Source organism: Tachypleus tridentatus, chromosome 12 (genome assembly GCF_004210375.1).
Source record: "Tachypleus tridentatus isolate NWPU-2018 chromosome 12, ASM421037v1, whole genome shotgun sequence".
In the NCBI taxonomy this organism is placed as follows: domain Eukaryota; kingdom Metazoa; phylum Arthropoda; class Merostomata; order Xiphosura; family Limulidae; genus Tachypleus; species Tachypleus tridentatus.
Genome location: NC_134836.1, coordinates 31116727 through 31142970, shown reverse-complemented (window position 1 = coordinate 31142970; position 26244 = coordinate 31116727). Strand labels below are relative to the sequence as shown.

At 29.8% G+C, this 26244-nt stretch overlaps 2 protein-coding genes and 1 pseudogene across 12 annotated transcripts in view; 2 read left to right on the top strand and 1 right to left on the bottom strand.

Moving 5' to 3' along the window:
* The window catches only part of LOC143235482 (tyrosine-protein kinase Src42A-like), a 37577-nt pseudogene extending 31239 nt beyond the window's left edge, over positions 1 to 6338 (top strand). The window contains exons 7-8 of the transcript XR_013019214.1: positions 691 to 847; positions 2260 to 6338. The product of XR_013019214.1 is annotated as a tyrosine-protein kinase Src42A-like (transcript). The remainder of the gene's footprint in view (positions 1 to 690; positions 848 to 2259) is intronic.
* LOC143235483 (uncharacterized) lies at positions 3096 to 23397 on the bottom strand. 7 transcript variants are annotated; one of them, XR_013019219.1, is made up of 4 exons: positions 23341 to 23397; positions 17268 to 19779; positions 16727 to 16824; positions 14115 to 15779 (listed from the first exon to the last, which is right to left on the bottom strand). XR_013019219.1 is itself a non-coding variant. In XM_076473699.1 (2 exons), exon 2 carries the CDS (start codon positions 19758 to 19760, stop codon positions 18606 to 18608), a length of 1155 nt encoding a protein of 384 aa, XP_076329814.1. In that variant the 5' UTR covers positions 19761 to 19779; positions 23341 to 23397; the 3' UTR covers positions 14115 to 18605. The 7 variants fall into 7 exon arrangements, 1 of the variants encoding a protein (XP_076329814.1); XR_013019220.1 differs by having other exon boundaries at positions 14115 to 15740; XR_013019218.1 differs by lacking the exon at positions 14115 to 15779 and adding an exon at positions 3096 to 3113 and having other exon boundaries at positions 16727 to 19779.
* Positions 23398 to 23508: 111 nt separating this feature from the next.
* The window catches only part of cyp33 (peptidylprolyl isomerase cyclophilin-33), a 32050-nt gene continuing 29314 nt past the window's right edge, over positions 23509 to 26244 (top strand). For all 4 annotated transcript variants that reach the window (XR_013019212.1, XM_076473697.1, XM_076473696.1 and 1 more), the window contains exons 1-2: positions 23509 to 23659; positions 25148 to 25246. Coding sequence is in view for 3 of the 4 variants with exons in the window: in XM_076473697.1 (XP_076329812.1) it covers positions 23626 to 23659; positions 25148 to 25246 (133 nt within the window). In the remaining variant the exon portion in view is untranslated. The remainder of the gene's footprint in view (positions 23660 to 25147; positions 25247 to 26244) is intronic.

Here is a 26244-nt window from a genome sequence, read left to right as displayed (position 1 = left end):
AGATATGAGAAGTTAAATGAAAAAAAAAGAAACCACAAAAAAACTTGTTATATCAGGCACGCATTCAAAAACGCAGATGATTTTTAATATGACCTGTATGCTGGTAACTGGATATCTTGCTTATACAAAGCTGCTCCCCTGTAATAAAAGGTTTTTGCCAAATCCCAAGTGCACATGTAAAGCAATAAACCTAAATGACTGGGAGATTTAATAAGTGTCAACTTTGGCTGTAATAATAATATGTCTGTCCCAATATGCAGTCATTCTAGAAATAAAAAACATCAGTAGTTTAGATTTATTTCATATTGTGAAGTTTTCATTTTAACCTATGTTGCTGCTTTTGCTACAGATAAAATTTAAAATTCTACTAAAATATTTACTTAGGAAGTTCTATAGATTGTACAAATGAAATACGAAAACTGTAATATAAAAAACTTGTTTTTCTTAACATGAAACTCACTTTACACTCAGACTGACACAATAGGTGCTCTGTAAATACAGTGACAACCTTTTAGTAGATTCAGAGTAATAGTCTGAATAGTTTCATGATTATGTAGCAGATACAAAGTCAGTTAAAGTAACCAAGGCTGTAGAGAGAGAGAGAGAGTTAAAAGGAACATTGATCTAAAACTGTGGTAGACAGATTAATATAATCACATACACAAAAAATGTATTTTTGTCTGTTAACAGGAAGATGAATATGAAGCAAGAGTAGGTGCTAGGTTTCCTATTAAGTGGACAGCTCCTGAAGCTGCCAACTACAGCAAGTTCTCCATCAAGTCTGATGTCTGGTCATTTGGAATTTTACTGACAGAGCTGGTCACTTATGGAAGGATCCCTTATCCTGGTAGAAAAGAAGTCTTTCTATATCTCTTAATTTAATTAAATGTTTTTGAAACCTAGAAGCACCAGCTGTGCTGTTCATTCATTACTAATATATGGTCATTTCATACTGCTTTGTGTGCTTGTGATACATAATTACATAAAACTACGAGCTATGTATTACCTAATCATTATTTCCATGCTTACTGTGTGTGTGATACATAGTTACATTAAGTTGCTGCACTACTAGCTGTGCATTACCTGGTCAGTTACACTGACTGTGTGCTACATTGTCACTTAATTCTGCTGTGTGTACTAGCTGTATGCTGTTTGGTAATTTAACAAAACTATATCTACCAACTATGTGTTATGTGATAACAGTTATTAGTTGTGTACTACTAGGTCACTTTACACAACAATGTTTACCAGCTAGGTTACATGGGTACTTTAATACTGGAGGCTTTTTCTAAAAATCAAATTATAATTTCTCTAAAAGCCCTAAATGAATATCCTATTTTCAATTATTTCAGTGTTACCTGTCATTATTATTTCCAGCATCTAATTATCCTTGCCACAGAGAGATATATTGCAATTGAGTCCATGTGTGTGTGTCTGTGCATTTTCAAAACTAATAAAATGATGTACACAAAATTTTCTAAAGGATGGAAAGTCATTATGGGACTGTCCTCATCAAATATGATCCAGATGCAGGTTTTGAATCAATTTAAAGCATTTTTATAATGGGAGGATAAGACATTTTTGGGTTAATAACTGTAATCAGATTTGTACCATATAAAGCGGGCACATTAAGGTTGAGTTTTCTCATCATGCTACAGAAAATTATCCAGGTCATTAGTCATTCTGGATCTGAGAAGGATTTTCTGAGTTTGTGAAGGTGAAATTAAATATCCAATTTAAATGAATTTAGTCTCTCTGATTGCTTTTGTTATTGTAAGATGTTGTAAAAACATTAAATCTACCACCACTAGAAACATAAGTTTAAGCTATAGCAGTATAAATGGATGGACAAACTACATCAATATACATGGACAAGGATTTTATACATTTGAGTAACTTTTTTATTTAATAAACGTATTGTACACTATGATGACGTACACAGAAGACAAATCATTTTCTGCTTCAGGAGGTCATATAATTCAGTAACCAGCATTTAAAATTAATTATAGCATTCATGCTTACAGATACTGAACTGGAAAAAAATGTTTTTTTTATTTCTAGAATGGAACTTGACAGAGTAAAATCATATTTAGTAAGTGTAGGTGAACGATGATTAAACTTAGTTGATTGTATAAAATGATAAAACTGGAACAATTCTATTCTCTAAGGCAGTAATACATCTACAATTTTTCCTTTATTTGAGGTAAAAAGAGAGGGAAATATTTTAATATTATTAATTATTATTTTTTTAAATTGCAGGTATGACTAATGCAGAGGTTCTTCATCAAGTGGAGCATGGTTATCGAATGCCTTGTCCACCAGGTTGTCCAGTGACTTTGTATGACATAATGTTGGAATGCTGGCACAAAGACCCCCTGAAAAGGCCTACTTTCGAGACTTTGCAGTGGAAGCTGGAAGATTTCTTCACTCAAGAAGGATCAGAGTATAAGGAGGCTGCCATTGCATACTGAGTAAAGGACTGTGACCCAGAAAAGTTGGGTTACATGTTTGCTTTATGGTAATGTAATGTAAAGTGGCAAGTTTGCAGGTTAAAGAAATGTTTGTGATGAACTTAATCTTGAACAAATGTAAACACTATGCCCTGTCCTTGTTATAGTAGTCCCTATTTTTTTTAAGTCACTATTTGAGAAGGTACATCTTTGCATACACATATGGTAACTTTTTAAATTCAGTATTTAAAAAGTCACCATAATTCTGTACTTCTTATACTGACATCTGGTCAAAATATGACATGATTACTTTGTAAACACTTACTGGTTAACTAAAGTTACTTATTTTAAATGACTGAATATGGGCTGTTAATTTGTGATATTATGAAGATTTTTAAAGGAAAATATAACTTAATGGTCTGTTTGTAAGGTTACTCTTGGAGGATTTATGAAAAATGTAAAGTTTAAATGCACATATGAGTAATAAATCCAAATACTGTCCAACTTATTAATTTGAAGGTTTAAGCAGCTAGATTTGTGATGTATAGAAACATTTAAATTAAAAAATTACCTGTATTGGCAGCTTGGGAGATTCAAGATAAGATATCCTTAAAAACAACAATCACTGTCAATTCGTCCTGAGGGGTGCAGAATAAGATGCATCTACAAACAATAAACATTTTCAATGCTTTCTGCAAAGCATGGGAAAATGTGATATGAAAACTAAAAACATTTTTAGATATTCATGTAAGGTATGGGAAAAGATGACTTAAAAACCATAAACATTGTTAGATTTTCGTGTAAAGAAGAGAAAAACATGATCTTAAAACTATTATGAAATATTTGTATAATGTGATTATAAAAACTATAAATATTATCAAACCTTTCTGGTAAGTATCTGACAAAGTAAGTTTTAAAATCATAAATATATTTCAGGTCTTTATGTGAGATATGGGAAAAACCTACTTCAAATATACAACACTGGAAAAAATTATTGTGAAGTGTGTATTAATGTGGTCTTAAATAATTAAACTTTTAAAATGTATACATTTTTGAATAAGTTGACCTCAAATTGCCTGAACCCTTCCTTCAATTCCATGAATATGGACTTGGATGGAAAAAACAAACAAACTGCTTTAATTTTTATCATTAAATCTTTGAAGTCAAAATTATCATGTTATAAATCATATTGTTTGAAACTTCACTTATTCAAATAATTTTAATTTTGGTATGATTTACTTAAACCATGCTATTAGTGGGTGGTAACTATGATGTAAACTAATTATCATATTTGAGAAATGCTGAGATATTTTATACAAAAATGTTGGGTTTAACTTTGTTATTGAAATTGTAGAATGTGTTCAGAACCAGAAATGAGTGTAGACTTGCCAAAAATCTGTGAGTTGAAGTGTGTGTAGAGTATATCAGGTCAGTTTATAATTCTTGATTTGATTAACTTAATCATGCTAATTTGTAAATATGTATAAAAGCAATATTTGTAATTAGATATTACATGATTCTAACATTTGAAACTCCCTGTTTGAAAGACATAATACATCTATTGAACAAAGATATGATTTATTAGATGTTGAAACAAGCAGGCTTTGAAACACTTTGGGACTGTATTTGTGTGTGTTGGAAAATACTGGTACAGACTGTGAATGTTAAAACGTACTGAAATGGGGACAGTCAGGTCTTCAAACATACTGAAATTAAAAATGTAGAACTGAGAGTGAGTGTGCTGTAACCTTAAGAAAAATGAATTTCTGTCATGCTTGGGTAATTTATGAGTAATATAATTAGCAGAAACAAAGTTCAAGCATTGAAGCATCCTGAAACAAAATACAAGTACTAAAACAAAGGTGATAGAAACTGAGGTGTGTGATGAAGAAAGGACAGAATGAAAAGGTTGCTAACATGAAAGGATTAAAAATGACTTTGTGTGTGTGATGAAATAAAGGACAGAATGGGAGTTTGGTAATGTGGAAGGATCTAAAGTAATTGTGTTTGATGATTAGAAGGACAGAACGAGAGTATTATAACATTAGAGATGAAGTATATGTGTGCTGAAGCAAGGTGAAACAAAATGTGAATATTAAAATAAGCTATGATGGGCTATGACTGTTTACTGAAACTTACTGGAAAAGTTTGAACTTTTAAATAACCTTTGCAAAGCAAATGATTCCAATGTGCTTGCTTCACTTTGCTATTTGTATAGGTGTAGTTCTAAAACATTAAAAGTAAAAAAAAAAAAAAAGTAGACTAAAGTCAAATTAGTCCTAGTTTGCATGTTAAAATACAGCTTTGTATGTCCTGATACCTTCACATTGAATTTTTTGTTATTAAATTAAAAAAGTATTAGATTTTAGAACATAATGTAGAAAACTAGTCAGTAATTGTCTTTCATGCAGTTGTTTTAAAACGTTTTGCATAATATCTAGAAAATATAGTATAATTAGCTCTTAATTTCATATTTTATTAAAATAATGAAATATTACTCTAAACATACATTGGAAATGCTTTTTAGCACCATTTTTAATGGGTAAAATATGTAGTTTTAAAATTTTGTTTTAGCCAATTAGATAAAGCAACATACGTCCTTTTGAAATGTTGGAGTCTTTGTAGATTCATGTAAATCTCAAGAAAGAACATTGATTCTTTAACATTATTTTCTATTTGGATAAATGAGCAACAAGATACATAACATTTGACTGTAAATAAGAGTTATTTCAAATGGTAATAGAGTTGGTATTTATTGTTTTTCAGCAGGTGTGTGCATCTCAAAACTAAGTTATTGGTTTGTAATACTGTTTAAAGTTTTTTCTAGAAACAAACCTTCATAAATCATTTGTTAGATTTTTTTAACAATATATTTGTAACATTACTTATGTTATATTTGAGAATGTACCTGTTTCTTGAGTTTTTGACCAAGCAAAGTTCTTTAAAACTAGCCATACTTTTATTATGTGCTCACTAGCAAATTTAAAATAATTTTCATCAGAGTAAGTTCATTCTCATTACATATATTATTTATTACTAGTAAATAGCAGCTTAATATCATGAACCACTGAAACTAATGAATCTAAGTAATTAGTTTTCTCTTATAATTTGAAGGATTAATATGTACTACCATAAAGAAACAGCAGTTATTTACTGAAGTAAAATGTGAAGTCAAAACTAGATTTTTGTAACAAAAATTGAAATTTATGATATGGATACAAACACACCTTAATATTTCATATTCCTTTTTTTTTTAAGTAAATGCCTAGTTTTCATATATTTTAATATCTATCTGGTTTTGTGCCTTTGTTTTATTTAAACTTTTAATCATTTTAAGTGTATTTTATATTACTAAAAGAAGTTTGCTTGATTGTGTCTTGACACCAGACAAAAACTGTTACAAAACTCATGGATTAATTTAGTCTTTTTCTCACAGGAATATAACATTTATCTCAGAGAAACCTAAGTATAGGAGTTAATAGTTCCTAATCAATCATTACTTCAACAATTAGGCTTCAGTCTATTCACATTTTATAGTGGGATTATTTTTTACTGTACATATTACTTGATTTATAATTGTATAGCTTATAATTTCTATTGAGTGCTATATTTGATTTTTAACAATCAAGACAAATTGAGCTATGAAGCACTGTATGAGTGATATTTTATAAGTGTCAAAGAAATGGACCAAGCTAGTGCAAAATAGAATGTATCTTAACTATTTGTGCAATGTTAGAACATCTTTAGCTTTATCATGTAGTTACCATTGTTTCAAGCCTGTTGACATATAAAATAGTACCAAATTATAAGCTTTTTTATGCTATGTGTACTGCTTATGTAAATCTACCAATTTGTAAGTTTTGTAATGGAATAAAATGTTGAAAGAAATTGTGACCTGTAGCTCATCATTTCTGGTCATTTTTGTAGAACTATGAATTACATTCTTTATTGTTAATACAAGACATTAGTTTAATTTTGTTCCAGAAAGCTTTTCTATGAATAAAAATGATTACATTCATTTATTAAACTTTTTTCAAAGTGTGTATGATGAAGACAAAATAAAATAAATAAAGTTGAAATAACTTCAGTAAGTAACAATGAAAATTTTATTACAAAGCTTGCACAATAACAAAATGTTTGTCATTATTAAGTAGCTGTATAATTTTTTCTTTGTTACCCATTCAAGCATCTCTGAAATTTTTGAAGTACTCGACAGTTTCAGGAATTTCACTTTGTCATTAAAAAAATTTTTAGCTCATGGTGTAGAAAACCATTTGTGATTTATTGTGTTGCAGAGTTCTTAATAACTTAACAATTTTTAGCAAAGAAGCTGCAACATTTCTTTTATTAAAGTTTTGTTGCAGATATGTGGAAGTGGAAAGGCATGGATCAGAATAAGTGGTCTAGCATGCTAAACATGTAAGTGATTTAAATAATGTAAATATTTGTATGATAAATATTTTCAGATTTTTAAATATAATCTTGACTATTTATAATCAAACAATATTCATGGGAATAACCTTAACCAGTGTTGTGGAAGAAAAAGATATTAGGTTGTATCTACATATATATGAAATATAAATCTAAAATGGTCATACTTCATTATACTGGCCAGTGGTTAGGCTTCATTTTGAGTGTTGCATTCAGTCTTAAACTTCTTACTTAATAAATGATATTTAACTATTACAAAAGGTTCTGAGGAAGTGAATTGGGATGATGCCAAGGATGAAAATGTTACCATAAGAAGACAAATTAAAATTTCTGAACTTCTCTTGAAAAGGAAAGAATTATAGAAGGAATCTGTTTAAGATTGTAAAGGGAATTGATATTGTTAATGCATCATTTTTATGCACTTAATAATGAAAATGGTAAGACTATGAGACATGAATATAGAATTTCACAGGGTAAAATTCATTTTCAGCTAATACTGTTTTATTTTTCTAAAACTAAAAGGCTGATTGAATGGGTTACCTCAAGTAGTTAATTTAAGGGAGTTTAAAAGTATGTTAAATGTTTCAACAAGTACTAAATTTTAGTGTTTTTTTAAAAGCTTAATTTAGTTTAGTTGAAGAGACAGCTTAGATGGACCAACATATAACTTTAAAAGTAATACAAGCCCACAGGTATCTGTTTTAGTTTGAGATAAACCAATTTTTTGTTACATTAACAAGATTATATAACTGAACTGAAAGTACAGTTTTTTACATATTATTTAGGATAACAATCCAATCAGTAAACTTAAACTTACTTGTGCCAGAGAGTAAACCTTATCAGTATCTAACCAATTAAAATTATAAACTGTTGTTACAAGCATGTAAAAAAGGTTTCAATTATTGCTAAAGAAAAAATATATTGGAAAAGTTCACAGATTAGGGGATTAGTTTTTTAACTAAAATTTGATATTTATCATCCTGAATGCCCATTAGAATTCTCACAGACCTTCAGGGTTCAAAGGATTGCAGGTTCAGAACTGCTGTCTAGATAAAATTATCTCTGTTTATGGTAGCTTATTCAACTTAAATAAAATCTCACAATCCAAGTCAATAAGAAAGAAAAACTAAAGAAATATAACTGACTGCTGTTAACTGATAGGTGTTTATGAGCTTCACCCTGAAATTTTGATGTTGATCTTTATTTCTTTTTCTTACAGATATGAATTACTTGTGTTTTATTAGGTTTATCCATGGTAGGGCTTAACAAGTTCTGGTAGATAAGAGTACTCAACTTGCAATCTTGCAGGTTACAAAAATGAAATTAATCACCAAATGTACTTGCTTTTGGAATGTTATAATGTAACAGGAAATCCCTTTATTTGTTTATAAAGAATAACCTAACAGTTGACATTAGATGGTGTTTACTAGATGCCTTTCCTCTAGTCTATGCTTCAAAATTAGGAACAGATGGCACTCAAGTAGTTTTGCATGAAATTCAACAAAACAAACAACCCTCTATATTTAATTTACATATATATTATATTTAAGTTAACTCACAAAAAATCTGAGACAATTACTTCAGTGATGCAGTTCAACTTTACTCTTGCTTATGTGGTAATTTCATTTTACTACTATTTTCTGGGTGCAGATTTGAAAAAAAACAAACTGAGACCTTTCACACAACAAGCAAGTGATCTACCAGACATGCTAAAGGGTTGACCTCCAGCATGTGTGAGAAGGTGCAATTCAATAGCTAAAAAAACCCATGTTCTTCCCATTTTACAAACCTCTTGGCTTGTCACATAATCATGAAATAACTTGATGTTGGGCTAGGCTTTTTTCTGTGTGTGTGGTAAGTTCACTTTCATTTTCTTAGATTTGAACTCATGGACTCTCTCACATCAAGCAACTGTTCCATCAATTAAACTAATGAGTTAACTCCATAACATTTCCTATAAAGCCATGTTTAACAACTAAAACTACCACATTTAGCACACACCCTTAAAATCTGTAGAGAAATTTCAAAGGATAATCTTTTAATGATGTTAAATTGAAAATACAAGTATGCAAAATTTGACACACTAGTTAAAAGATGAAGTTATAGTTACATTATGTAGTTTTAAAAAAATGGGGGTTAAATATTAAAACAGACCTCACTTAGTTGCAACAATACAGGTGATGTTTATATTATACTCTCGCATTAAGTTCACATTATTATGCAGACTAAAACTTTCAAATCACTTTAAATTTTATGACAAAGAACACACTTTTAGAAACTAAAAGTTTGGAGCTGGCTTAAATGAGTGATGTAGAAAACTTTATTATAAAAGTACAATGTTTCAACAAATACACGCATACATTATAAATATGATAAAACCCATTACAAGATCATTGTTTAGATACCATCAGACTGTAAAAGATTCAAAAATAATTGTTTTAAAAAATTATAAAACATAAGTTAATTCCAAATGTCTCCCCAATAGACATCCTTTTAATTTGTCCATTTCAGCTTGAAATCAGAGATGAGAACATCAAGAAGTTAATCAATTGCACAGGTTGTTAGGTAACACTTTTAAGGTCTTTATCTTAAGCTTCATGTTAGTCACGTTTCCTGTTCCAAATTTAGCCACTTATGAGAAATTATGTCGTTTGTGATGAAGAAAAGCCCACTTGAAATAAAAATGTATTCTTGAAATGGCTGGTATAGGTATTAAAACTTTAATTGAAGTAAAGTCCAGAATGATATTTTGACCTTCTTATGTCATCTTCAGGTTAACAAAGAAAATTTGTAACTGACTGTTGGAGGGCACATGTCTGAGGAACGAGTGTGTAAATGGGTACAGGACTGTAGGAAACGTTGCAGTTAGATTTTAGGTTATTAATTAGTATAGGTCATAGGTGTTCCTTTATATTGGTTTGAGTTGTATAAGTAGGGCTTCTTTAATTTTGCATTTGTTTATATTTGTTTCTTTAATTAGCATCTGAGTGTTTTCTATGGTTATGTTGTGTTTATTTGACTTGCAATGTTCAAAAACTTGTGAAGGAAAAGTTTTTCTTTGTTTGTTTTGTTGTTCTTTGAATGTGGTTTACATTTTAGTGCTTGTTCTTCCAATATAGAAGTTGTGACAATTGTTGCATTATATTTTATAAATAATGTTGGTGTTGTGTTTGTCAATGTAGTTTTTGCACAATATGGCCTTTACTTGTGTACCTATTTTTGAATAAATTTGGTGCTTACTGGAATGTTGTTTTAAGTTTTTCAAATGTTGGTTATTTTTTCATTGATATCAGGAATATGAGATGTTGAAGGGAAGCCTTCTAGGTATTTACACGTAACAAGCAATTTAAAAAACACACACACAAAAGAAATCCAAAAATATTTTTGCACTTGTCTGATCAAAATGGTGTACAGAAATAAGAGGTTTTGGTATCTTTTGTTTTGAATTTTGCACAAAGCTACACGAGGGTTATCTTGGTGTGGCAAGGATTCAAACTCACGACTCTCCGATTACAAATTGAGAGGAATAAGAGAGATGGCAGGAAAAGAAGACCCAACTATCGACAAGCATACTTTTATTACTTTTGAAACTTGCATATAAAATCAAAGTGTTGCCTTTTATCGTTGCCAAGGTAAGACCAGAGAAATAACACCTAAATCAACAAGTCGATAATAAGTATTTTATCTTATTAAAGGAATCTTATGTTTCGTAAGTAAGGTGATTCAGAGCATATAGATCCTGTTGTCGTTTAAAACTCATAATGTAAAAATAACATGTAAAATTATACACTGACTTTTTTCAATGTTAAAATACTTTTATATTTGTGACCAATTGGCCCTCTTGCCAGGACTTTCATCTGGCAACAAAACTCCATTTATAATTCCACATTGCACATAGATGCTGTTGTTAAACGATTTACTGGTAAGTGGCAATGGTTTATAAATTTAAATCTACATAATGATGTACTGCACAGGGTTGAGTATGATTTTGAATATGCAAATCACATGACAATCTCAGCTGATATGACACAGAGGTAGAGTATGTGTTTGTGTGTTTCTCTTATAGCAAAATCAAATAGGGCTATTTGCTGAGTACACCGAGGGGAATTGAACCGCTGATTTCAGCATTGTAAATCTGTAGACTTATCGCTGTATTGGTGGGGGCCATAGAGGTAGAAGCTAATGTTTCAGAACTACATTTTTATATTATCTGGCATTTCATAGTTAGTGTGATGTCCACAAATTGATTGCTATTGAGAAGGTATATAAGAACTTTTTTCCACGCAAAATATGCAGTTAGATTAGAGAAATGTGTTTAGGTTGGGGATTTATAATTTCCAAGACAGGGGTACAGCTTTGGAAAATTAAGGAATATAGGTTAATATTACCAAGAAAATAAAATGAAGAAATATACTTATAACAAGTCATGCCCTAATTGTGGTAAGCAAGGATCTGCTTCTGTAAAATATGTAAATCTACAAACCGAGGACCATGAAAAAAACTATCCATCTGCTTGTTTGTTTATTTTGTTTTTGAATTTCGCACAAAGTGACATGAGGGTTACCTGCACTAGCTGTTTCTTATTTAACAGTGAAAGTCTAGAGAGAAAGCAGTTGGTTATCACCACCCACTGCCAACTCTTGGTTACTCTATCACCAATGAATAGTGGGATTGACTGTCACATTATAATGTCCCACAGCTGAAAGGGCTAACATGTGTGGTGGGATGGAGATTGGCGAGTCGAGTGCCCTAATCACCTGACCTGTTCGCGTAATCTAGGCAACAGTATCGAATAATCAAGATTAATTTTTTATCTGCAAAGTGACACAAGTTACGTATGTGCATCTTGCTTGCACAACAATGTATCAATTCAACAGTTGCATATCCAAAATGGCTGAAGAATGAACAAAAATTTATGCTATTCCATAAAAAGACATTTTAGTCATGAGTTCAGATGCAATTCCTATGATTTTATGTGATTTAACTATTGAAACATAATTTGTGAAACCATCATCTTCATTCACTAGATGGAATATTTCCAGTATGCATGTATGCCTTTGATGTAACAGAATATATATTAATGAAAACTTATTGTCAAAAACACTTTAATCACATGGAACACAACAAAATGTGGTTAGGCTTCAAAATTCTTTTAATATAACATAATACATTTCTCAATATTTAAATGCTTGTATTCATAATGTCTCCAAACACTTAGTTTACATATGTAGACAAATATTTAAAATATAATGGTAACGTGTGAAGTGTACGGTTTAATATAAAAGCATAAAAAATAACCTAATTTTTAACAGCTTCTGCATGTGACATTGGATAAAAAATTTATATACAAAAGAAAATAAACAATTTATCTTTTAAATCATGCCTGTTTTTATTGCTCCGTAATATAAAGTTTGAAGTACTAAATCTTGATTAACTGACTTAATGAAGTCATGATATAACAACTTTTAAGAAAGTTTTTACCAAAAGAATAACATTTTAGTCAACCATCCTTCACTAGGTCTAAGAATTGGAATTTTAAACGTGAATTACACCTTATTGTAACAGATTTATTGGTATACATTTATTTTAATATCTACATTTGTTTCAGTTTAATGCATGTTATGTATACTGTAAGTTGTGTATTGTGTACATCCAACCTGTTCTCTTTGTAGAAGATTCTCAAGTGTGAAAATCAACAATATATGTAAAATACTAACGACTTTCAGTATTGTTGCCAACTGAACTTTCTTGAACCTCACTTGAAAATTTATAAATTGACACGCCAAGGGGGTTATAGAATACTGTTTGGTTTGCTACAGTCAATATACTATAAACCTCGGAAGCTATAATTATGAATAATGCTTATTAATCATAAAACTACAGAATTTGATCAGGAACATTTATAATTTTGAACCATTCAACTTCAGACATTAAATTCAGACATTAAATATTTTCGTCAGTAAAAAGTCAGCTTGTAAGCGGTATGATATCAGCCAAGGAAAGATAGTAAGCTGACTTAAGTGACATGTAACAATATCAGCTCAGAATTAATTTTGTTCGTCAATAAAATATTTAGTTCCAGACCAAATACAAGACTTAGTATAGCTTGTAAAACTTTTTTATGTAATTCAATATTTGTAATTATAAATTGTATTGTTGTTTGTATATTAAAATATACATGTGTTAAGGAAAAAAATTGTGTATCAATCTTGATGGCAAATATAATAAACCTGATATATATTGTAATTTTGTTAACTTCTACAATATTAAAATTTTCAGGCTATTTGAAATCATAATAAATTGGAAACTTGTCTAAGATAAATTATAATATGTAACATTATGCAGATACTGGACAAATGGTGAGGTCAGAAACCTCAAGACTGAGGTACATGCATTCCCAATTTTAAACTATCAACTTGCAGCATACTTTGCCACAAGGGGATTGTTTGAAACAAATAATGTCCCACATATAATGGATTAATTTTTTAAAAATAAAATATCATGATTCTTAATCATTAGAATACTTGTTACTACTTCATTTATAATCCTCATTAATTCTGTATTATTATTATAAAAACCCAATCTATTAAATATTTAAAAAAAAAGTTTATTTCCAAATAAAAGAAATACTTTCATGTTGAATTACAATATCAATAACCCTGTTTTATTTTTGAAGCCCACCAACTCATATAGGTGTTAAGTATAGTTTCCACCATAAAAACGTGAAATTAATCTGTATTTTATTGTAAATTCAAAGCCAACTTACAACTTACTGAAAGTGTTTAACCCTGAACGTCAGCCATCATCAATTGATACTGCTACCTGCAACATCTCTGCTGTTTAAGGGTTAAATGTAGAATTATTAATGGGATCTACTTGGATCTTTTTCACTTTAAAATCAAATTTTCAAAATGAGGTCTCTAAGAGCACACAATTCATACAAATAAGTGTCTACAAAAACATAATCAAAATTGCAATTAATCTTGTTGGGGTTTTCTATATAAATAATATTATACATAAATGTTCAAGTTCACTTTTTCACATTAGGTGTTCCAACAGATGAAACATTAATCAGTGTAATACCTTCATGTGAGTTCCACTGGAAAAGAGCAGTATATAAGCATCATGTTACATTAGTTTTAAAAAATAATCTCAAAATAACTGAAAAAGTGATGATGTCAGTACCTGACAAGCAACAAATGCAAAACGTTTTTTTCATACAAGTAAATCAAACAATTTTAACAATGATTTTATTTATCATTTTGGTTTAGTTTTCAAGACTTACATAAATACATGGATCTTACTACTACTACTACTACTACTACATTAACAAAATACAGAAACTACATCAAAGGAGGAACATCATTGCTGATGTTTACTTATAGCTTTCAAATAATTGTGCAGTATTGATAATACACCATGAAAAAAAAATTTTTTGTACAAAAATACCAAAAAGTAAAGTTAAGTTTTGGCTTGATAATCATACCTTGGAAAATACACATATCCAGAGATTTCATTGATAATGACTTCATTCTAAGGTTATGTCATAAGTTAATAAGTCTGGAGAAAATACCATATAGGCCAAACGAAAATTGAAAGCTATTAACCTGAAAGTGTATGTTACAAATACGTTAAACATTTTTCCGTCTATAAATTTCTTTATGTTAAATCCCAGTTGACTACAAAAAATATTTATATCACAGTCTCAATATCCTCAACATCTCACTTTGACCAGACTGAGGAAGTAATTTTATCATATTTGTTAAATACAAAAAATTATCTGTAATCAAACTATTCATTTTCAAAACATAAAACAATAAACCGGTAATTCTGACAGTAGAGGTTTAACTGGTGTGAAAAAGTGATATGGTAGAAAAAAAAAGTTCTACAAAGCAAGTCTTATTTTGTTTGTTTCTTTGAAGCCAGTTGTAGGATGGAGAAAAGTTCTACAAAGTATGTCTTGTTTTGTTTGTTTGAAATCAGTTGTAGGAAGGAGAAAAGTTCTACAAAGTATGTCTTATTTTGTTTGTTTCTTTGAAGCCAGTTGTAGGATGGAGAAAAGTTCTACAAAGTATGTCTTGTTTTGTTTGTTTGAAATCAGTTGTAGGAAGGAGAAAAGTTCTACAAAGTATGTCTTATTTTGTTTGTTTCTTTGAAGCCAGTTGTAGGATGGAGAAAAGTTCTACAAAGTATGTCTTGTTTTGTTTGTTTGAAATCAGTTGTAGGATGGAGAAAAGTTCTACAAAGTATGTCTTGTTTTGTTTCTTTGAAGCCAGTTGTAGGATGGAGAAAAGTTCTACAAAGTATGTCTTGTTTTGTTTGTTTCTTTGAAGCCAGTTGTAGGAAGGAGAAAAGTTCTACAAAGTATGTCTTGTTTTGTTTGTTTCTTTGAAGCCAGTTGTAGGAAGGAGAAAAGTTCTACAAAGTATGTCTTGTTTTGTTTGTTTGAAATCAGTTGTAGGAAGGAGAAAAGATCTGTAGTGCAGAATATGAAAATGATATACAAAACTAGTAAAATGAAAAAACAAGTTGGAATATTTTGTTTAATAGACAAAACTCGCAGAATGTGTAAAATGCTGTGAACATTTAAAATACTACAGCAACAAGATAAGAAAATTTTTCTGTTTGTATCTAATTGTAGGAGACTAAAAAAAATAATTTAAGAGTCATAAACATCAGATAATTTAAGTCCTGCCTATAAGAAAAATAAACTGGATATCTGGAAGCTACAGACATACATTATTCCTCCAGCATCTTTTTTCTTCTCCTCTTTTCTATGCTGTTTAAAGGTTTAGCTTCAAACAGCTTCAACTGATACAAATTCATATCAAAACTGATGTGGTGTAAGGCGATCTCCAGCTAGTAATATATCTGATTATTTCATAATACAACACACACCTTAAAAAACAAAATGGAATGTTATTAACAACTACTTTATAGATGCACAATATGTGTATATACATATATATTCATTGCATTTATTATTGCACTGCAACTTATATAAGAACAGGTGGTCCACTTTAAACGTAACCATTCAGCACATTCTAAATAAAACAAATGTTTGCAAAAAACATGATCTCACATCTACTAGTATCAAATCTGAAAACCAAGTTGTTGTTTTTTAATTTTGCATATGATGAAAACATTTTACCAGCACTGCTACTGTTATCTTACATTTATGTTCTATTTTTTAACAAACATTTGATAGTATATATTGCAGAGCCAACTGTTTAAGCCCAATAACACCTGGTTAAGGCTATATAACAGGTGCATACTGCAGTGGAAACTCCTCTGAATAAAAAAAACTAAAAAAACTTACTCTGTTTTTTTTGGGGGAGGAGGCATATGGTTATGAAAGAAAATATTGTGCTCTTATTGAATATGATGAACTAAAGTAAGAATATCAATAAGCACCACATAAAACATATTGGGAAAATCACACATAAATTTTTATCTACACATGACTATTATACAATGAATTACCTACATACGGTTCCTTTTTTATTACAAAAAGCCACTGTCAGCTGGAATATTATTTTCTTTAATCAAAACATCTATGTTCAAGATCATCTATAAGATCACATCATACTGTCAGATGGTGTTAAATACTTTGTTGCTGTGCAATCAGAATCACACACACATACAATACTCACCATGATTCTTCACTACAAACTGCTACTGTTTAGTTTCTTTATTACACCCAGCATGAATTGATACTACTGAGATTCTTTATTATACCCAACCCAAACTGATACTACTGAAATTACACCCAAAACAAACTTATACTACAAGTATTCTTTATTACATCAATCACAAACTAATCTAAAATGAACTTGGAAACTCACCTCTTAATTCTCTGTTACAGCCAGCATATAATGGACGGAGTCCACATTTAAAGCTTGGAGAGTCTACACACTATATGAAAATCTATCCTTAAGTGCAACTGCGAAAGAGTTTAATCCCTCACAATTAAAATCAGTGATTAACATCAGCTATATCTACAGTTACTAGTTTATGAACAATATATTTTTCTTATTTTATCTCACAAATTAAAATGTCAAACACTCATGAATGATTTCTGAATGGCTCAATTAAACAACATATACGACTAGATAGTAGGCCTATTAAGCCTAATTTCAAGTGTAAATGATAGGTCACTCTCCTGCAGATTCAAGTTAAAAAATTATTTTAACAGGTAAAAAGAGCTGCAGTATACATTTGTTAATAATGTTAACTCTTCCAAATTTAGGTGTGTATGTCATTAGTTTTAGAGCCAAAACTTTTGATTAAAAATGCATTGAAAAGAGACTACTTAAATGGTACTTTAAAATATTTAACCGAATACTGTTAAAATACAGGGTAGTAAACACTTTCCAGTTGTCATACCTTTATTTTAAAATGTTTAAGTCCAACACTTTTTGTCTGAACATCTGCCTGAAAGTAATTGATTACATATTTAATACCTAAAGTGCCGAGGAATGAGATGATACATAATGCATCAGTGTTTCTATCATGAAAGATTAATTGAACATATTTACTGTAACATTATAAAAAGTAAATGGATAAGGGCACAAGATCACAGTAAAATACAATGTGTCAGCACAGATTTGACATGGTTAATAAAATTGATGATACCATTATACGAACTCAAATTCTCTTTCAGAAATTACAATGCTAACATAAATTTACCCTTCACTGATTTTTAACAGTATTTGTCTCATTACCTAGATGAGGTACTTGTATGAGCAAGGTTAACATCAGAGGTTAAATGTAGTTTTGCAATGTTCAGAGTAAAAAGACTAGTTTGTTTGTGCATCAGTGTGAATTCACCACAGCTTGGCTATTATTTTTCACATAAAACATAGTTGGTGCATGTCCACCAAAATATTCCATATGTATCATACGTAGTTTTCATACAGTAAAAAACGATAAAATACAACATCAGTTTTCAGTACGTAACAGAAGTATTTCATGAAATATATACTCCTGATGGAGAATCATTTTCAAGTCAAGCATGTTATTATATAGAGGCAACATTTATTTTTGAAGTGTAAAACAACATTTCCTTGAATTAAAGAGTGTTACTGATGAGGTTAAAAGTCAGATAAAGCTAGATCAACAAATCACTGGTACAATGTTGACTAAAAATGGCTGTATTATTTACTAATTATTTTTTCTATCAAAACTCTATTATTAAATGGTATTTTTATAAAAATGAAATATTTTATTGAATTATACTGTCTCACAGAAAAAAAAGTGTTATTACTATATGTGTTAAATCATTAACTTGTGAAAAGAACAAAAATTAAAACAAGTTTTCAGCTACACAACTCAAAAATTTAGCAAACAGTAAATTATACTTAAAGAAAAAAACAAAAGACTTGACAAAACATACTTCATGAATGAACAATATTAATTAGTGATCCAGGAGGCAAAACTGAAATCTTTTTGTATCTACCAATATAATGTCACAGTTCTGCAGATTGTTTAAATCTTTTTCTCAGAAACACAAATGGCTTTACATTAATTATATTTTGATATTTAAAAAAATTAAATGTTTCTGATGGCAACATGACTGGAAAATACGGATGATTGAAAACCTTGTAAATTTACAAAGAATGGAAAATATGAAAATCTAAATACACATCTCTAAAAACTAAACAACTAAAAACTTTTCAATAAAATTCTTAAAACTATGAGCAAATGGCACTCAAATTATACTCATCAGACAGTTTGATTATCCTTGTTTGGCTCCACTGCAACCTGTGAAAATATTCTGAACTTCTTTGGTGGTGAAACTCCAGAGGTCTCAGCTTCTGGAAACCGTTTCTGAGGTTCAACACATGTTAATAAACATGGGCTCTTGGATTTGGAATAACTTCCTTGAGGTTCTACACTGTTAGAAGATACTGTATCCCTGGTTGAACGAGGATCCTCTGGGAAAGGAGGAGACTCTGATCTGTTTAGAGGAATTATTATTGGTTCGCGGTTTCCTTTGATTAATGGGCGTCCATGAAACAACTTAACTGATTTTTTCTTTAACTTGCGGTCATCGTCGGAGCTGGTGCTTAATGGAGGACTGTTCCTTGTCTTGACACAATGGTCCTTTTCTTGTTTAATAGCTGTACTTGCTGAGGTTTCAGTTATGTTGTTTGTTACATCATGCACATGTCTTGAGGTCACACTGCAAACTCTGCTTTTATCAAATTCCAGTTTTTGTGTTGACAACAAAGCATTTCTTATACTCATTATTTGGACATCTTCACTTTTTGTTCTTCTCCTCTTTGGAGGCCCTAGACTAGGTGACATTTGTTCATCAAGAGGTATTGCTGTTAGTAGCGAATTAACTAGAGACTTAAGAAACCTCACAGATTTTACCTGTACACCAACCTCTTGTGTTTGATCTGCAGAATGACTTTTGTCTTTCATAAATGTTTTGTTACAAGTTTGAGATGTGGAATGAGCTTCAACAGCTAACTTCTCATACCCACTGGGACTAGAACTTGTGAGGAAAGTTTTAGTTACAGGAAGATCATTAGTCTGAGATTTCTTAGAAATACATGATGAAAATGTCTGAGTTGCAACACTGTGTACATTACAACTCACTTTAGAGTGGATTGAACTTTCATCTGACAAGGTTTCACATACGGTCTGTGAGGAAACATCAAAAGTTGTTTTCTCAGGAAATAACTCAGAATCATCCTCACTTAGCAAAATCTTACAAGCTTGCTGAAGAATCTTCTGGCTTCTGGTTTGCTTGCAAACCATTTCTCGACAGTGGAGTACCTTAATTATGAGAACAGCCAAAGTTTGTGAAGTTAAACCAGGTGGTAAATGTAGACACTGATGAAGGTGACTTGAAGTCGTCGTCGTCTCCATTTTAAAGGCATTCAAAATACTATATAATATAGAAAACATATGTATAAACAAAACAGCTGTAGTAACTTCTAAAATAAATGAACTAAAGTGTATTTAACTTTAATTGCTTTTACACTATAATTTTGTACACCACAACTTGCATTTAACTCTTCTGGTTCAATTGAATATAGGTTAGTGGTAAGTGTCAGAGAAATAGCAAAAACAGAGGTTTGGTATTTGGTTTGAATTACAAGTATATATGAGTAAAAGGAAAAAAAAAGCAAAATCTTAGAGGGTCATTCAGAAGTTAACCTCACCAAAAGTACAAATGAATGATTTTTAACTATATGCTTAGGGCAATAATTTGGCAGATTGGACCTATGGGATAGCTTTCAAGGTGTTATATACCAGAAACAGGTGCCACATAAACAGGCTATGTAGTAATATTTTTCACAAAGCTCTACAAAAAATTCATTATAGATAATTTAAACTAAACTTGAAGGGTGTGAAAAATCAGGAATAAACAAACTGATGGTGACATTTTAAAAACAGGGAGGGTTATTTCATCATATAAAGAATGAGCTTCAGCTTGTTGATATTGAAGACATAAAATAATGAACAATAAGATAAATCTGTATGAATTGAATTAGAGGTTTCAAGGGTAAAAATTTTTTAACTGACAATTGTTATATGCCATTTAGCCACATGAAATTGTATAAAGGCTTCAGTGATGTTTAGAGCTATATGTTTAGTGAAACTTACTAATCATTTCATTATTAATCACATTTATTAAATCAATTATTCCCAACAGACTTAGATGAACTAATCAAACAAAGTAATGATCAAAAACTCTAATATAAATTAAATTCCTTAGTTTTATGAGTTATGACTAAATTAAGCTGAACAACAGTGAATTACTGACAATAATAATGAGAGATCATAATGGAGTAGCTGGAAACACTAACTTCAATTAGTTCATTATTTGTAACATTAAAGGATTTAATTATAATTTTAATTAATCAATTAATTCATAATGACAGTAATCCACATAACTGATGCTTTCAGGTAATCTGTTATATCAGTTAATCAAGTTAATTGCTTCGTTCCAGGATTATTTCAAATAGTTAGAGCTGAAATTAATATTTTGACAGAACTTTGATATGTTATTCTTTGTTTTCTAAATATATTTTATTTTTTAGGACTTTTGCAATATCAAAAATCTAGAAGCTACTTTGATTCTTGAATATATATCTTCACATCTGTTTATCCATAATCCCACCATCAAATTACATTTTAATCAACAATGCTGGATCCAGGACAATGTCTTGATGTAGCAAAATAATTACAGGAATACATTAGGTTCTCCTTTGGGGTTGACAATGACTCTCCTGTATAATTAAGGATGATACTACTGTCTTATCCTTTTTCATACTCTCTACAACCTTCAAAAAGATGGACGATTGCACAGTATAAAGTTGACTTCCAACATTTCTCTATTTTTATAACTATTCAATACTTTTTTTTAAATTATATTTTATTTGTAGGTAATTGTTCTAAGTTTTTCTTTACGTGAATTGAATCCTCATTTTTGTTTTCTATGCCTTTTGTGTTTTCTAATCATTTTTTGAAAATTTTTAGTCTCTTGTATTTCACTGAAAAATAGATTTTGATAATTGTTTTATTGAAGTAGAACCATTTCATTCTAATGAGATGCCAATTTTTGCAACAATGTGTAGTTTCTCATTTTGGAGAATACAAGATATAATTAGATTCTCACTTGGAAACAAACACTCTTTGGAAGTAATTTTCCTGACATAATTAAGTTTTCACTTTTAAACAAACCTAAAATTGCAAACAAACTTTCAAAAATATTAAAAAATAAAAAGGTAGATTATATAAAAATAGTTGGGTGAGACTTCACAAAACCTGGTGAAACAGTGTCTGTATTCTACAATATTCATTATATCATATAATGCTGTACGGTGTGTGTGAATTGCTTGTAGCAAAACCACAACAAGCTATCTGATGAGCCCATGGAGGGAAGTCGAACCCCTTTTTTTAGCACTGTAAATCTGTAGACTTACCACTGTACTAGCGGGAAGGAGGGAGAGAGAGAGGAAAGCATAATGTTATATATTCTAGTCTTTCCAGAGTACCCACATTCTTAAAAAAACACCTAGCAAACACTTCACAGATGTTGCTAAATTAGTCATAGAAAATTTCTATACATTTATTCCAGAAATTTAAGTCTTTTTCCAAAGCAATATCAGTAAATGAACTTTTGTCACTAACAATACCTACGATTGATACAAAAATTTTTTATATTATTGCATTCTGAAACTATAAATACTGATGAGTATTTCTTTCATAATACATAACATTAGAGGACAACAAGGGATATTTGGGGGCCATCTTATCCACTATATTAAACTAATATCTATAAAACTGAAGTTCAGCCCTTATAATTCAAATATTTATCAAGCTTTTCCTTAAATTACCTTAACTGCATTTACCACATTTGAAAGCAATTTGTTTCAATGCCAACAACTCATTTAGATATTCAAGAATATCCTCCCAGAAGATGACTCCCACTAAAAGTTATGTCAATTAGTCCTACCATTCTCACAATTAAATAAAAACACAACAAAAAAGATACCTCAACAATTTTAAACATCTTAAACAAGCCTAGATTTGATTTGAAAATTCTATTTTTAACATATGGAATGAGTTACCATCAGCTGAAGTGGAAGCCAGTACTTTATGAGTTTTAAAGGTGAACAAAATTTCCAGGAAATTAAAAGGTAGGTTTAAATTTTTACTTTCCACAAGAATGGGTTTGTAAGAAACAAATTATCCCTTGTCCTAGGGACTTATGTAGCTTTTTATATACTTTAAAGTATTTGTAGCAAATCATTAATCATGGGTGTAATATTAAAATTGTATATAATAAATGCAAGTAAATTTTACAAGTTCTACTGTTACAAAATATGAATGGTATTTCTCCAAATCCAAGAAAAGTACTAATCCTAGGATTTGTAAAGCTTTTAAAATGTAGTGAATGGGCAACTGCAGTGTACTCCCTGTTGCTATTAACAAGTATCTAAAATAATTAAATGCTTCAAAAATAAAGTATACAAGGACACTTTATATACACGATTATAATTTATCCTTGCAGTAAGTTACAAGATGCATTACTTTGCAATTACAGTTCATAGATAGTAAAGTGGAAATTATTTTCAGTTTGCTGTTTTTTCATCCTTCTTTATTATTAATTGTAACGCTCCGAGTTTAAATAATAGTTACAGTAATACTACTGTTAAGAAGCTTATTTTATTCTATGCTTCTAGATCACTAATCAGTACATGTACAATGTATGGTATTCTGTTGAACATTTTACGCTACCGTACATACATAGATACGTATGAACATTTGAACTATATTATTATTACTCGCATAAAATTATCATTATTAGTAACATATCACATATATCAAGAAAAAAAATCTAAGAAATATAAAACAACAACAATGGAATCTAGCTAATATACTTAAAATCAATATAATTCATCCTGTAATTTTCAAATATCAACATATTTTTAATTACCTAAGGCCTAAAAGTCAAACCACCTGTGTTCAAAAAATGTTTGACCTACAATTGCTCCCTCTTTTGACAAAGAAAATATCTATTAATTTATTTTGAAAAATCAGTGAAATTAGCTTGCTTATTTCGCAACCAAAACAAGTTTTGACACTTTTATTGATTTATATTAAATCATTAGTATTCGAAATACGTAATGAAATGTTACATAAATACGTATAGTACACTTCAGTATATTTAATTAAAAAATAGTTTGGGCGTTTTTGCTCATTTTTTAAAGGAAATTCAAAGATGGCGGCAAACACGAAAAGAATAGTTTACGTGGGTATGTATTTTAAGTAAAGTTTTTTCTTTCTTCTAAATTTTACCATGTTGTATGTAAATTAACATAACGTTCTTGGGTTTATAGATTATTATGATGAACAACTAAAGTGCGGTGTCTTCATGTCTGGAAAAATGTATTAATTCCTGTTGTTATAAGTTTGCACTAAAGAGTAGTGCTTCCGTGTCTTGAAGTGATGAGGATATCGATAATGATAATTAATGTGTTAAGTAGGTAATGTAAGGCATGAAATGATAAAATAGTGTGTAAACGGAGGAGGTTTGCTGGGAATTTTGAAGTAACTAATTAGTTCAGTTTAACTTTTATCTAAGTGACAGTGTTTTTCTTTACAATTAAAATTTGAAAGAAAAATTGTAGTTTGTGCAATAATGCAGTTAATAATTAATGTTTTTGAATGAACAGGTGTATGTACATAAATATATGATACTTGATTTTTATGTTGGCAGTCATTGCTAATACTAATATAGTGTCAGAATAACTCAGTTGAACACAACTGTGGCTCACATTTCAGTCAAATTACAGTTGCTTGTTTATAATTTGGTTCCTGACATCATTTCCCTTTTTCTTGTTGCTTATTCATTTAAGCATATTTATTTTCAAGTGTTACTAGCATTTATTCATAAATGTATGTTATAAGTAACAGTTATGTGCCTAAATGTTTTTTGTGTTGTATGTGTATAAAAAAATTTAAATACTACCTTTGGAGAAACAAATAATCTTCACTTGTTAATCCAAATGTATACTATTAAAAATGAAGCATACATTTTGATAGGTTGTGAAGGAACTTTTTGAAATTTTAAACAGGTATTCTACTCACTCCTATAGTATATGAAACATTATTTGTTTGCCAACTTTTTGTATTCCATTGATATTAGTGCACAAATTATATTGTTAGATCTGCTATATACATGAATCAAATTGAATGGCAAGCAGTTTTATTAAGATCTGCATTTTTTCTTTTGAATGACTAAAACATTTGCTGCTTCAAAAGGTATTTTGGATTAATTAAGATAATTTGGTTTTGGATAGTACTTTGACTATTTACTTATTTTAGTTTTTTTCAGTTTATATGTATATAATTACATAAAGAAATTTTTAAAAATGCTATTCCAATATGAAAAAAAGTAAAATATTAAATTTACATCTTACAGAATAAATTTTTTTTTGTTCTTCTAAAACAAAATTGTACAGACAAGTAAAAAGAAGAACTGTTGACTCCTATGATAAGTTTTGTTATGCAGTGAGTAGTAGATATATTCCTATATGTTATTCAGTTTTGATTGGGTTAATAAATGTTATATTTTGATTGTTAAAATATTTTAGAGGTACTTGTACTGATCTTATGTAACAGGGTTTTTGTTATAATCCTTTTGAAATCTGTAAGTTTTGGGAAATTACAATAAAAAGTATGCTTATTAAAGGTACAAAATCATATATATATATATATATATATATTTATTATTTTTACAGGTGGATTAGCAGAAGAAGTTGATGAGAAAGTTCTTCATGCTGCTTTTATACCATTTGGTGATATTGTTGACATTCAAATTCCTCTAGATTATGAGACACGTATCTTTTTGGTGTTTTTGTATGATTTTAAAATTATGAAGGTGTTGCTTTTCCAGTACAATAATGCTGATTTCAAAGCTTAAAAAGGAAGAAAATATTACATGGACTACAAGATACCATCTGGTTTTATAAGCCTCTTTCTGTGCCTGCTCCCCTAAGATAATGAAGAGAAATACTTTAAACCCAATCCTTTTACACATAAGACTAGCTAAAAAAAGAAAAAGGTCATATCAGTGAGGTTGGGGAAAGACTAGTTAGTAAAGCTATAGGATGCTTCAGGGTTCAATGCTTTAATAATTGGTTTTTCTTATTTACTCAAGTGAAAGTGATAATGAATTTAGTAAGGTCTGCTTATGACATTATTGAACTGTTGGCTATTTCTGAGATACTGAGAATGTTCAGGCACAACAGAATAAAATACATTAATTGTTAAGTTGAAAAGAATAGTTAGAAAATCGTGATTAATTATAGTGAATGCAACATAATGCACCTCAATTATCAAAATTCATGGGACTTGAATTATAGGCATACAGGTAGGGTGCATTTTATGTATTTAATTTGTTTATAATTGCCAGCCATTTCTCAATGAAGGTTATGTAGCCAAATGATGTATCTGAGTCATAAAAGTACAATTTATAAATTATCTGCAGTGTATATAACATCTCCATATCATACACAAAATTAAAAATAATGTTTTATGTAAAAGAATAATAAAAATACTGTAGTGGTGCTCTTGTCCATTCTGGCTTCACTATATCACTGACCAATATAGATAGTTATTTCTTTATAAATCAGTAGTTAGGACTCACTTGAAATATGTGTGGAGGTTTGGTTACATTATCTAAGAAAGTATACTGATTTAGTGAAGAAGATTCAGAGAAGAACTATTAAGATTATTGTGGGAATAAAAGAGTTATAATGATATATTAAGAGTTCTTGACTTGTATTATTTTGTATTATGATGTTATTAATCCTCAAACAGAGGGTAGGGTTGTAGA